This window comes from Phyllostomus hastatus, unplaced genomic scaffold (assembly GCF_019186645.2).
Source record: "Phyllostomus hastatus isolate PE091 unplaced genomic scaffold, TTU_PhHast_1.1 phas_contig_86, whole genome shotgun sequence".
Classification (NCBI taxonomy): Eukaryota; Metazoa; Chordata; class Mammalia; order Chiroptera; family Phyllostomidae; genus Phyllostomus; species Phyllostomus hastatus.
The window spans coordinates 14,705,160-14,720,248 of NW_025333977.1; the positions used below are offsets into that span (position 1 = coordinate 14,705,160).

A 15,089-nucleotide genomic window follows, 5' to 3' on the forward strand; every position below is an offset into this window, starting at 1 on the left:
ATAAGATGAAGTTACAGCTGAATTCCAATGACCTGGGGACTAAACGGATGAAGCAGTAGACTACTTTTTTAAACAGTTTGCCTGAAGGGTTAAAAAGAAAGAGGAAGTTGTAGCTAGAGAGAGTTATTGGTTAACAGAGGATTTTTACTTCTTTCTTCTCAACTTTCAAAATGGATGACATCTGAACACTCTCATGCACTGAAAAAGAAACCACTGTAAAAGGAGAAGTTGAAGAAACAAGTAAGAGAAAATGACAACTCACTGAGAAAAGTCTGACAGAAGGCCCGGGGGATGGGGTGGTGATTTTAAAACATATCCACAAATTGTTTGTTGTTCCTCCTCTGAAGAGGTGGAATTTAATTTCTCCTTCCTTCAGTGTGGGCTATACTTAGTGACTTGCTGATAATAGAATGGTAGAAATGATGGAGTACAACTTCTGAGGGTGGGTCATAAAATACAGTGCAGCTTCTATCTTGTTCTCTCATGGATCACTCACGTGGGAAGAAGCCAGCTATCTTACTGTTAGAACACGTGAGCAGCTCTATGGAGAGGCCCATGTGGTGAGGAGCTAAGGCCTCAGCCAACAGAGGAACTAAGAACTCTGGCCAACAGCCACGTGAGTAAGCTCTCTTGGAAACAGATCCTTCGGTCCCAGTCAAGCTTTCATATGATGGCAGCCCTGCCTAACTTCTTAAAAGTTTGGGACAGCACCACCCAGTTAAACTGTTCCCTGTCTCACAGAAACTGTAAGATAATACGGGTATACTATCTTAAGTCACTAACTTTGTAGGTAATTTGTTATAAAACAATAGATAACTACTACAATAGGTGAAGAAGAGAATCCTTGCAGTAGGGCAGGAGATTGGAAAGAGATAGAAGAGTTAGGTCAGTTAAATGAGAATATTTTGACTTTTAAAATTTTAAAGAATTACAATTTTTAGGAAAAAAATTATAATTTTTATTTATATTCTACTTGAGCATTTCAAAAGTATTTTTGACAGAATATTCTCCATAAGTCATGTAGGAAAATTAGTAATAAGACTTCCAGCTAACATGGAGTTGTAGGTAGATACACTTTGCCCCCTCACACAACGAAAAGAAGAACAACAAATTGAAAAACCAAAAATAACCAGAACTGCCAGAAAATCAACCTGTATTGAGTCTGACAACCAAGGAGTTAAAGAAGAAACATTCATTCAGATTGGTAAGAGAGGAGGAGAGGACGCAGGGCCAGGCAATGGCTGGAGGACCAGCCGGGCAAGGTGGCAGCTAGCGGACAAGGCAGTCCCACGTTTGTGCCAGTAAACTGGGAAGAACATCTGGGGAGCAAGACAGACCATGCAACCCAGGGTTCCAGTGCGAGAAATTAAGCTTCAAAACCTGACTGGAAAAACCTGTGGGCATTGTGGTGGCAAGAGGAACTCTCAACCTCATGGGAGAGTCCATTGCAGAGAACCAAGGGGTCCTAGAACATACACAAACCCACCCACCCTGGGATCAGCACCAGGAGGGGCCAATTTGCTTGTGGGTAGTGGGGGAAGTGACTGAAAGCTGGCCAGAGCCCCCAAGCAGCACTATTCCCCCTGGGACCCCTCCTCCACATATAGTACCACAATGCAGGGCTTTGCAGAGACAAAAAAAGTATGGCCCAAATGACCAAATGAAAGAATAGATCAAAGCTCAAAAAATAGAACTAAGTGAAGAAGACACAGCCCATCTATCAGATGCAGAGTTCAAAACACTGGTAACCAGGATGCTCACAGAAATGGTTGAGTAAGGTTGAAAAATAGAAGAAGAAATGAAGGCTATGAAAAGTGAAATAAAGAAAAATATACAGGGAACCAACAGTGAAAAGAAGGAAACTGGGACTCAAATCAACAATTCGGAGCAGAAGGAAGAAATAAACATTCAACCACAACAGAATGAAGAAACAAGAATTCAAAAAAATGAGGAGAGGCTTAGGAACCTTAAGGACAACTTTAAACATTCCAACATCCAAATCATAGGGGTGCCAAAAGGAGTACAGGAAGAGCAAGAAATCGAAAACTTATTTGAAAAAATAATGAACGAAAACTTCTCTCATCTAGTGAAGGAAATAGACATGTAAGTCCAGAAAACTCAGAGAATCCCAAAGAAGTTGGACCCAAGGAAGCACATACTAAGGCACATCATAATTACATTACCCAAGGTTAAACATAAGGAGAGATGCCCTGCCTGATGTGGCTAGGTAGATTGAGTGCCAGCCTGTGAACCGAGGTATTGCCGGTTTGATTCCCTGTCAGGGAACATGCCTGGGTTGCGAACTAGGTCCCCAGTAGGGGGCATGCAGAAGGCAGCCACATATTGATGTTTTTCTCCCTCTCTTTCTCCTTCTCTCTTCCTCGCTCCAAAAATAAATAAATAAATAAATAAATAAATAAAATTTGGGGGGGGGAGATAAAGAGAGAATCTTCAAAGTAACAGGAGAAAAGGAGACAGTTACCTAAAAAGGAGTTCCCATAAGACTACCAGCTGATTTCTCAAAAGAAACTGCAGGCAAGAAGGGGTTGGAAAGAAGTATTCAAAGTCATGGAAGGCAAAGACTTACATCCAAAAATACTCTATCCAGCAAAGCTATCATTTAGAATAGAAGGACAGATAAAGTGCTTCCCAGAAAAGGTAAAGTTAAGGAGTTCATCATCACCAAGCCCTTATTACACGCAATGTTAAAGGAATTTATCTAAGAAAAAGATGATCATCAAAAATATGAACAATAAAATGACAACAATCTCATAACTATCAACAACTGAACCTAAAAAAAAAACACACAAAAAACTAAGCAACTAGAACAAGAACAGAATCACAGAAATGGAGATCACATGGAGGGTTACAGGTGGGGAAGAGAAGAAAGGAGAATGAGGTGCAGGGAATAAGAAGCACAAATGGTTGGTACAAAATAGACAGGGGAAGGTTAAGAACAGTATATGAAATGGAGAAGCCAAAGAACTTAAATGTGTAAACCATGTATGTGAACTAAGGTGGGGAGAATGCTGGTAGCAGGGGGGTTGCAGAGCGGAGGGGAATAAAGGAGAGGAAAATATGGGACAACTGTAATGGCATAATCAAATATATTTTTAAAAACTAGTAATATATGACGTTCTCAATTATAACATTATATAGCAGTCTGGATCATTACTGCCAATTATTTACTGTTAGTGAAAGATGGTTTCTAAGAAAATATTTTGTTCCTTTGAAAATTTTTCTTTCAAAAAATTCATTTAACCTGTCATTTTTGCAGACAACTTACCTGTAACCAATGCTGTTCCTTCATAATTCCATCTTCCTGCAAGTACTGCTCCACAGTGAGCTTCTACACTTTTTTCCACTCTTCCTAACTTAGAAATCAGATGAAATTTACCTGAAAGAAATTATACTTGAGAAATCTATTTTATTAAATGAATTTGTTCAATCAACAAACATCTGTTGACTACCAACTACTGGACTAGTCAGCAGAGTGCTAGCCACTAGAGACAAAAGGACAATAAATATAAGTATTCTTTCTCTCAAGGAAAACACAATCTATTGGAAAACAGGCACGAAAACAAAATTATAAAACCTTGAAACAAGTGGTGTAAGAGAAAATACGTAAATGATGCTATGATAATTCAGAGGGACAATAAAACTTTGCTGGATATGGCCAAAAGGAACTCAAAGAAATGTCAAGAAAGCCTTCTATTTAAGCATTTTTGTAGGCTTGCATTTTTACAGGGGATTGAAAAGCAGGAAAAGGTGTAAAGGAGAGGAACCAAGATAGTGAAATGGTTTTAAAAGATAAACTGAGGCATACTTTAAAATTTTAAGAGTTTCTACGAGCAAAAATTGATTCTAATTAGAGCACCAAAGCAGAAGTGGTTAGGAGCGCTCCCCTGACAGGAGCTCAGAGAGAGGCTTTTATAGGCAAAAGGCAGAAGCACAGTAAGGAAACTACTGACTATAGCTTAAAGCCTAGTTGGCTGTCCATGTTTGGTTGTCCTTGGGTTTCAGTTACGTAAACTTGAGGCATTTACAGGCTTAGACTTTGGTTTGCACATGTGGGCTGATAGCATTAGAGTCACCTCAGTCTAATGGCCTCCTTGTTTAGTTAATTTAACAATTAATAATCCCACATTTTAAAATACTTGCCTTATATGATGTTACATTGTGGCAGGCACCAGGTAGGCTATCTGGTTCCCAACCCAAAAAGTTCACAGAGAGTGAGCCAAAAGTAAGTTTACAGTTGTTTGTATGAAAAAAAATAATACAATAATTGATAACTAATAGTACAAGAATAAACTGTGTTTCATGTACTCGCAACTGTATACCTACTTTTGCCTAACCCCATCTTCAGGGAAAAAGTTAACAAACTACATCTTTAAAGTACAGAAACAAAGTATATAAGAGATGTCAAGGGGATAAATCAGCTGTGCAAAGAGTAAGTATTACAAGAATCTGAGAAAAGATCAGTGTGATTTTGAATGATCATGAAGTCTAGTAACACACAGATTGTGTTATTAGGTAAATTAATTAAGTACAATGAAATTAGAAATGTTACCCAAATCAATACATACGAGGTCTGTCCAGAACAAGTCCAGCCATTGTTAATGTAACAAGAACAGTTTGCACAACATCGATCTAACCTGGCAGCCAAGGAGAGTGGAATGGAATATGCATGGGTGAACAATAATGACTTCACTATGCTAGTCAGTGGGGGCAGTAGATGCCATTGAGTGAGCATGTGTACTGTGTGACTATCACATTCAAAATGACTGAGTAGAGCAATGAATCTGCATCAAGTTTTACATTAAGCTTGAACATTCCTCTGCAGAAACTACTTGGATGATTCAGAAGGCCTCATCTATGGGCAACTGGTGATTGGCAAGTTCATCACAACAATGTGCCCACTCGTGCATCACGTCTTTTGCAGTTTTTTGGCAAAATATCAAATCACCCAGGTGACTCAGACCCCCTGCAGCCCAGATTTGGTGCCCTGCAACTTCTGGCTTTTCCCAAAGCTAAAATCACCTTTAAAAGGGAAGAGATTTCAGATCGACAATGAGATTCAGGAAAATAGGATGGGCACCTAATGGCAACTGGGAGAACTGTGCGAGGTCTCAAGGTGCCTACTTTGAAGGGGACTGAGGCATCATTATCTTGTGTACAATGTTTCTTATGTCTGTATCTTCTTCAATAAATGTCTCTATTTTTTACATTATATGGCTGGATACCTTCTAAACAAACCTCATATATAAACTTGTGTATACACCTGTAATTTTGGGCAGGCAGTAGAATAACATGGCTGCCTAACTAATTTTACTTGAGGGGATTTATTTTGTTTCAATTCATTTTTAACTTAAGGCTTTCAAGATCTGGCTTAATATCAACTATTCATTAAAAATATATTTAAGTCAGATGCTTAAGATGGCTTTAAAACATTTCTCTGGAGAACTCTAATACAGATGGTTTTAAAACATTTAACACCTAGCACCTTGTGGTTCTTTCACTGACCACCTATCCATTCCCACCAACAGAGTCTTTCCCTCTTTTTTACACAGTGTACATTGTTCGTAGCTCTGTTGCATCATTTTTTATTGGGCTGTGATTCGTTTCAGGGCATGGGGCCATGTCTTAGTCATATTTTTTATTTGCAATATGCTTTTACATAATCAGCATTTGTTAAATTTAACCAACTCAGCAACCATACCCAGTAACTAAAAATAAATACATTTTTTAAATGGACTGGTTTGACATTGTTTTCTTTCTCATTCATTTTCTAGCGCTTCAACAATAATCTACCCTTTTCTTTCATCCAACCACCCCCTAGCACCACCAACACCATCTACTTTTCCCCACACCTTCCTTTTAATTTTATAATTACCTCTGGGTCATTTTTCAATGTAACAATTACTTTGAATTAAACTGTGGTACCATTCTCTTCATGATACCAACTTAAAATTACAGACAACATACAAGGGAGGAAATCTCAAGAGAGGAAACCAAAGATGACATATAATACGTGGAAAGCTAATCCTGTGGCCATTATTTACTTAATCAGGTCTGTTTCGCTAAATGTTAGCATATTGCCTAGCACAGAATATCCACATACTACACAATTACTGGATATGATGAATAAATCCATCACCAAAGAAATTATCCAAACTCTTAAAATAGAAATGAAGGGTCCAGAAATTGCCTTTTAATCTATTCTATATTTCAAAAATGTGTTTTGGTCAATGATATTTCTTATTATAAAATATCAAATACTGACTTTCTAACAAGCGGTAAAATTATTCTTGCTTCCTATGGCCTCACAGAAGATGTACCACATTTTGCCATGTAAAATGTGCTCCCATGCATAATGTGCACCCATGTTTTTATGCACATTATACATGGATTATTATACCCATTATTGTACCCATGGTATGTAATCCTTATACACATGTATAATAATGTGCATCCTTATTTTTCCCTCAAAAATTTAGGCAAAAAAGTGAGCATTATACATGGCAAAATACAGTATATTGGGATAACTAGGGTCAGCTCTTTGCATAGATTTGGCACTTAATATATCTTTGGCCTTTGCATATTGGCTGATTATTATAAATTGCTTGAATAGCATACCCCAGGGTAAAGCATAAATATGTTACATATATCAGATATTTAAAACTGATAATCACTCATTTTTAATTCTTTACAAGAATTAAAAATTCTTCTTCTCCCCAGATTTTCTATAACTTTTTAAAAGTGCAAGCCCAAAACTAGAGATCAACTAATTTACTTCCAATTATTTGCTAGGGGTGGAGTTGGGAAGATAATATAACCAATATGATTATTTATTAAATGATGAATAATTTGGATAAAAACATGAGTATTTAAATTCTGGGGTATAAAATTAATATCTTGTTATTACAGATAAACTAGAAAGAGGAAAATGTTATAAAAAGAAAGAACAGAGGGAGTAGATTAAAGTTATATGAAACACATTTTTTAAAATTAGAAATGCCTGAAGAAATGTCCATGGAAACCTAAGAAGGCTTGGAATAGGGTGTTAGGAAAAAAGGGCACATGAGCACTTTTGCAGAATGCTTAATAGCAGAAATGTTTTGGCAGATGGTTGCAAAAAGCCACAGAGATCAGTAACTGCTAACTTCTGATAAAAAGAAATAAATACACAAATTCTTTTTAAAGTGGGGTTTTAAAATGGATGTACTAACTAGTAAGAGAATACAGGGGTTATTGTAAGATATCTAATACAATGTAGGAAAGTATCAACATTCACTAAACATAATTTAAGGAGTGTTTACTGGCTTTACAAGATCTTATACCAGAATTCCTTAACATAGCAGCTCCCCTAATGCATTTTAAATAATTCAATTCTTTTTAAAATGTAAATTTTTTAACACATTGTTACAGAATGTCTCCTCTATAAAGTGGAATACAATTGCATGAAATGTTCAAAAAAAGGAAATAATACTGAAGAGAGAATTACTGGTCAGACAGAATACTTGGCAAAGGGCTGCTTTATGTGCAGGACCTGCCCCAAACCCAAGGATATCTTCTGAACATCACCAGTACAACCACAGAAGAGGGAGGGGGATGGACAAACTAAAAAACTGTAATCTTGTCTGACAGGGTAAAGGTGGAAAAATTAAGAGGAGAAAGTTGGTGGCAACTAGAAAACCTCTTAGACAATGAATTAAATCTTGAAGAGAATGTTTTTTTAAAGTCTAAAGTCAATATCACACAAATTGAAAAAGCCCTAGAAATCTATGGTACAACCTTATTTTAGTGGTTAACAATGCTGCATGATCCCATAAAAATGTGTTAAGAGGGTAGATCTCGTGTTATATGGGCTGTTTTAAAAACCAGAATAATAGGTTGGGGGTTTTTTTTTAAAGTATTGGGTTAACACAGAATATGGCGCTGGTACCTCCAACACCTCAGATCTTTAACTGGCAGGAAACTCCTCGACTACCTCCTAATGTCATCCACTTTCTTCTCCACTTGAACGTTTCTTTTTCATTTCTGGATGCTGGTTTGTCTTACCCTTCCACTTCTTTCCTTTCATTTATCGTCCTTTTCCTTCTGTCTCATCAGACCTCAGACACTCCTCACCCCGGCCCAGGAGAAAATACTCAACTACTCTGCTCTAGTTCTCTCTTCTCCCCACAACTAGCTGCGGTGTGTTACCTTATCTGTTTTTTTATACAGTACGCCCAAAAATAAAATTAAACATTCTAGTTTCTCAAGAGTCATAATGTATGTTCTCTTATTTAATCTTGCAGATTTATCTTTTAAATTACATTTTTAGACTGTTTTTCCTATCAGAAAGTGTTTTATCTAAAGCCAATGTGAAATAAAGACCCAAGCAATTATTCTTCAGTTAAGTGTAATTAAGTAATCTTAATAATTTAGGGAACACTCAGACAACAGGAATTATCAAAACTAATTAGATTTACTATTCATATTTAGCAGATAAAATTTAATCGTTATACTGTTGAGTTTAATAAGGAAAATGCAAAGAAAATATATGATATGCCATCTGCTGTGTAACTTCTTTTAAAAAGGTGAAATGAGAAAATATACATGCATTTGTTTATTTCTGTCAAAAGAAATCGAGGAAGAATAAACCAGAACCAAAAAGATTAGCTACCTAGAGGTAGCTAAATAGAAACAAGATGTATGGGATTGGGTGGGTGAGGGCAGTAATATTGCTCTGAGTAAGTATATTTTTTAATACAGTTTTGACTTTGTGGAACCTCCCACGTTAATGTTTAACATACACAAAAAATAATCAAATCAACAAGAATGGGAGGGAGGAAAACCTTAAATGAAAAACAAACAGAAATAAACATACTTAACTGTATTTTAAATGAATGACATAGCACTTAAGCAGGGTAAATGCAAGTAACTTTTGAACACAGGCCTTTGACTCTATAGCCTCAGTGTAAAGAAAACAACAGGAGACAAATAATGAATTTGAATTAATTTTTTCAGTAGTATGGGTTGGCAACTCTGAAACAACCTGCTGTGTATTGTAGAATTGAGCAAATGACTAAATACAGGGTCCAGCACAAGTAACACTTTTTTTATTACAAAACCTTTTATTACAAAATCATAAGCATGTAATTCTGTAACATAACAATATCACACTCAAGCACACCATATAACATTTTAGGTGAACTGTTCAAATTAAAACTATAAGTTGTTATACCCATATTATTACCCTACCAACCACACTCAAGCAGGTATTACTTCTGCCAGACCCTGTATATGGGGACTAATGAAAGCCAGGCTTTCTCACTGTTTTCAAATATGGAGAAACAGACACTAGAATTAACCCTGTGGTATTGAATTAGAACTGGTGGCATCAGAATTAACTCATGGTTGTTAGCATGAAAAAAAAAAAATGAAAGGAAGAAAGGGAGGAAGGAAGAGAAAGAAACAGCTGTAGATATGTTTTTAAATATACATTTATATTTGTAATTCTTAGCTCAGTCCTCTGAAAGGGCCTTGAAGTATACACACTCCTTTGAATGAGCACATCTAGCACTCTCATCTTAGTTTTAAATACCATTAAGCACCCCCCCCAAAAAAAAACAACAAGAAAAATGGCTGATTTGGGTGCTGCGACTGGAAAAGTGAAAGATGAGCCTAGAACATCTTGTGCCAGCAAAGAAGTGCTTCAGAGATGATGAAGACACATACCCTACCCTGCAAAAAAGCCCCACAAATTTTTGAGCTGGCTTAACGGGGCTCCCAGTGGCCAAATCTGGGACAATGTTAACATCAAAATTAAAAAATAATGGTAACAGTATACTCAAGAAATAAAATAAGAATCTATGAATCTAAATGACGTAAACAAACAAATAAATAAATGGCGGGGGGATGGGAGACTCTACCTTGCAGCAGAAAACCAACTAAACAATGTGGAAAGAATTATGGAGTTTTTAAAAATTACCAACTGGCAACCATCTTAGTAATAACTCAGCCAAGAATCATCAATAGATGCTAGGATAGTGGGATGAAGTTTGAGGAGAGGAGGAAAAGAATACTTTTAAATGGTCTGAAAGTGGTATTTCACAAATTATTTATTAAAAGAGAAAAGTAGTAACTTTATAGTAGATTGATTTAGTGAATACGCCTTTTGAATGAATCAAAGTTAAGATCACTAAAAATGGGTCAAACCAGCATCATGAATCTCCCAATATGATACCCTAAGTATTGATGCTAAAAATGTGTAAACTACATCTAATCATGAGGAAACAGCCACCAAACACAAATTGAGGAACTTTTCTACAAAAATAACAGGACTGTATTCTTCAAAGCTGCCAAGATTAAAAAAGGAACACTAAGGAGTTGCTCCAGATTAAAGGCGGCTAGAGAACCATAATAAAAGCAATGTGTCACTCAGTACCAGAAAAAACACATTTCTATAAAAGACATTATTAGGACAATTGTTAAAATTTTAATATGAACTATAGATTAGATAGATAATACTATTGAATCAATGCTAAATTTCTTGATTTTGATCAATCTATTGTGGTTATATAACAGAAAATTCTTATTCTTAGGAAATACATTAAAGTATTTACAGTTAAAGGGCATATCTATAAATTACTTTCAAATGTGGGGTAGTGGGCAGAGAGAGAGAGAACCAATGATAAAGAATATGAAACAAAATGTTAACAATTAGTAAATTTAGATTAAGGATATGGAAAAGTTACTTGCACAATTCTTGCAACTTTTCTGTGAATGTGAAATTAAGTAAAAATTAAAAGTATTTTTATTAAGCCAATGCTTTATCATCTGAGGCAAACTGAATTCTAGCTGTGGTTCGGGCTTCTAAGCACCAGGCACTATAATAAGTTCTGTCTGTGAAAGTCATGGGGCTGATGTGCTTGTCTGCCGTAACATCCCTTCCTCGTTCTGGTTACAAAAGCCCTCTTCTCTTTGCTTCCCTTTCCACAGTGGCCTGAAGCTTGCTGTGCTCAATCAGTGCCCCATCCCCTGACCAAAGTAATTTACTAAGTGATGGGCAAGTGACCCCATGATCTCCCACCACCCTCTCTACTACTTGCCTGCAAGAAATATTTAGGGAGAAGCACTCTGCTGATATTTCTTTCTAGTACAATAAGACTTGGGCTGTGGGCTGCGATGATGCTCACTTGGTAAGGGCAGCCCATCTAAGACATGGTAAGAACAGGGGCCTGATGTAGCTGTGCTTAAAGATCTATCCCTGGAGCTAAGTGAACCAAAAAACTACATCTGTGCGTAAGTGTTAGCTGAGTGACTTTCTATTACTTTTGATGAATGTACTCTTAATTGACATAGTGGGTAAAGTGTCATACAGACAATAACAATTCAGATTATTTATTTTACTTTTATTTATTTATTTTCAGAAAGGGAAAGGGAGGAGAAAGAGAGGAAGAGAAACATCAATGTGTGGTTGCCTCTCACACGCCCCTTACTGGGGACCTGGCCCACAACCCAGGCATGTGCCCTGACTGGGAATCGAACTGGCGAGTCGTTGGTTCACAGGCTGGCGCTCAGTCCACTGAGCCATACCAGCAAGGGCCAACAATTCAAATCATTTCTAAAAAAATTAAAATATTCCCTTAAAAAGTAGAAAATCATGCTTTTTTATGTACCAGTAATAAAGCTATGATCAAGTTAAATAAATCTCCAACTCTGTAAGTAGAAATTAGCATGTACTAGAAAATAAAGATAGCTTACTAAATGGGTATGTGTTGTATCCTTACTTTTAGTGTAGTTATGTCATGAAGTTAAATTTGAAGAAATCAGAAACCCAAACTCGTAACAGCTTAATAACTAGTACAAGAGCACAGAAAAAATAAAGCCAAAGGTTCATATTCAACCCCATGATATACCAGTTTAATTCACATTCCTTCATGACAATAGTTTTATAGCTTGTATTGTACATAAATCAATTGACCAAACAGAAAATGGACAAAATGTGTGGATGAAGGCAAACAGATCCACAAATACCAGTTTGTAAAACAGCTCAAAGCATAAACGTCAAATTAACATGATGTCTTTTGAATACAAAGAGGAGCAAGTAACATCAGAAACTTACCATCAGAACTTGTGAGGACAAAACTTTCTGCCTGAGTTTGTTTCTTTGTGCCTAAACTTTTTGGAAACCAGTGAAGATCTATTGGGTAAATATCATCCGGAAGCTTTACTATTTGACTTGTTTCACTGGTTAACAAGTTCCACTTCACTATTTGGTGATCATCACTGCATGAATACAGTTCTTCGGCAGTAGTCCAGCCCACGCAGCTTACTAATTCTTGATGTGTCACCATGTTAAGGAGACATAAAACACACAAAAGTCTTAAATTTTAAATAATAAAAGACTTTTCAGATGCAGATTATAAAATGAGTATAAAATAGAATGAAACATTTCAAGCTTCTAAATGTAGTTACCATTTTATGACTTCATATACTTTCCATTTAAAGGAAAATGTGCATCTAATCAAAACAGTTGCAAGAATGAAAAGCAAGTTAAGAAAACCAGATGCCAACAAAAAAAAAAAGATGACTACATCGAAATATGAAAATTGTGTTACAAGATATTCCATAAATAAGGCCAAAAGATATACAAAGACATTGAACAGATCAAAAGGTATGAAAGGATATACACTAAACTACTGGGGAATAAATAGGGAGAAAAGGGGGTCATACTTTTTTATCTACATATATTTGTATCATTTAAGTTATTAAATTAAGCATGTATTATTTTGATAAGTTCTAAAAAATCAAGTGTTAATAGAGTACTGAAATCTACTAGTAAAATATCTGCTTAAATTACACATTATAATAACAATTTACCTAGGAAAAAAACCTATAGCTTAACAGCTGAAACTACAATCTTACCAAATTTATTCACATTAAATTCAGGAAATAGTTCAATTAGAATTTACTTTATCTATAAAGTGTATAGTGCTGGATAAGATATGAACCCTAAATTTCTTACTTTATTTAATCCATTTTTGGTCTCTGATTTGTCTGAAAGATTTCTGATAAATCAAGAAGCCCTCACTTCCTCCATCAGAATGGGCTGCTTATCCTAGCAGAACGGTGTATCTAGAGAAGGCATTTCAGTTTGTTGTTTATGAGGGACACTTTCTATTGCTTGTATCTGGAATCCTATATTACAGATCATTCCTAGGTGGGTTGACCAATCCTTTTACTTCCTCCTCTTCTGGTCAGTGCTTTCTATTAGCTTATCTGAGCATTCAAAAACTTCAAGGAGAAAGAGACAATGTGCCATAATTATTCTGGGATGTTCTAAGATTTTTTAACACTTCAAAACATGGCAAATTAAGCAAATGATCAAAAAAGGCTAAAAGAAATTGTAGAAAGATTATAACAGTCTAAAGATAAATAGGTAATAAAGTGGAACTGGAATGCTGGTAACTCAAAATATAATCTAAACAAAAGAGACCAGGTAGCTCATTTGGTTAGAGCATCATCACAATATGCCAAGGTTGTGTGTTATGGTTCAATCCGCAGTCAGGGCACATACAAGAAGCAACCAATGAATACATAAATAAGTGGAACAACACATCTATGTGACCCCCACTCCTTCTTTGCTCTCTAAAGTCAATAAATTAAATGAATAACTAAATAAAGGATATCTTTAGACCATTACTAAAAAATTTTCTATAGCCTAAATGATGCATTTTTTTTAAAAAATTATTTACTTTTTATAGAGAGGGGATGGAAGGAAGGGAGAGAGAGAAACATCGATGTGTAAGAGAAACATCAATTGATTACCTCTTGCACATCCCTAACTGGGGACCTGGTCCACAACCCAGGCATGTGCCCTGACTGGGAATTGAACCAGTGACCTTTCGCTTCGCCAGACAACATCCAACCCACTAAGCCTCACCAGTCAGGGCTATAGCCTAAATAATGTTAGGTAAGAACTTTAGAAAGGGAGAATGTTAGGTAAAATTTAAAAAAGGAGAAAACAACACACACACCAAAACATAACACATTAAGTTTCTCCTTACATAAACTGCTAGAGGTACACATCAGATGTGCATGATGTATCTTCAGACTAATAGGAGAACTGCAACTATGAGGGAAATGGGAAGACTACCAGATTAAAAAAGTCTAAAAAGACTGCTATGAAACTATTACTCTTCAAGCTTGAAAAGAAAGGTAAACACAGATAATGGACATAGTCAGAATCTTGTAAATGGCATGAACCTTGTATATGGTATGATTGTATATGGCATGAATAGCTGAGGGCACACTTTGAAAAAGCAGTAAAAATGACTTAAGTAGAAATAAGAGGGATTATATCTTCACTTAGAAGAAGACAATATAAATTCAAAAGATGTGATCAAATGTCTAAATCAGTGCTTTTCTATCTCTGAAGAAGGAACACGTTTTTCTTGATTTCAAATGTCTCAAACATTTTAAAAGATAAAATAAAAATGAATTACTAAAAAAAGATCTTATATTTGGATGGTGTCACAATGTCAAATTGTTACAAAAATTTTTTACTTCTTACTTTCAATTCCTGTAACTTATCCCTTTATAGGCTTGTAATCAAGTCTGTAGATCATACTTTTAGAAGCAGAGGTATAAATAAGAATGAAAGTAGAGGGGCCTCCCACATGTTCCTGAAACATAACTGGGAATCCTGATGACAAACTACGGGGTCACGTGCCCGAGAAAACTTTATTTATTTACTTAGTTACTTACTAACTTACTTACTTATTTATTTTAAGTTTATTTTCCCCCTGCAAATCACTGTATCAAATCAGCCCAGCACTGTCCCGCTGGAATAGCAGTTTCTTTTTCTTTTTTAAAGATTTTATTTATTCATTTAGAGAGCGGGGAAGAGAGGGAGAAAGAGAGGGAGAAAGAGAGGGAGAGAAACATTAATATGTGGTTGCCTCTCATGCTCCGCCAACTAGGGACCTAGACCCCAACCCAGGCATTTGCCCTGATTGGGAATCGAACCTGCGACCCTTTGGTTCACAGCCTACACTCAATCCACTGAGCTATACCAGCAGAGTGAGGAAATATATTTA

At 36.0% G+C, this 15,089-nt stretch overlaps 1 protein-coding gene across 3 annotated transcripts in view; it reads right to left on the reverse strand.

Annotated features, from left to right (window-relative positions):
- The window catches only part of IFT80 (intraflagellar transport 80), a 108,399-nt gene that overhangs the window by 82,573 nt on the left and 10,737 nt on the right, over positions 1-15,089 (reverse strand). For 2 of the 3 annotated variants that reach the window (XM_045851966.1, XM_045851965.1), the window contains exons 3-4: positions 12,113-12,334; positions 3,287-3,397 (exon numbers count right to left, since the gene is read on the reverse strand). In XM_045851966.1, the coding sequence (XP_045707922.1) occupies positions 3,287-3,397; positions 12,113-12,334 (333 nt within the window). The remainder of the gene's footprint in view (positions 1-3,286; positions 3,398-12,112; positions 12,335-15,089) is intronic. The other variant, XM_045851967.1, reaches the window with a different exon arrangement.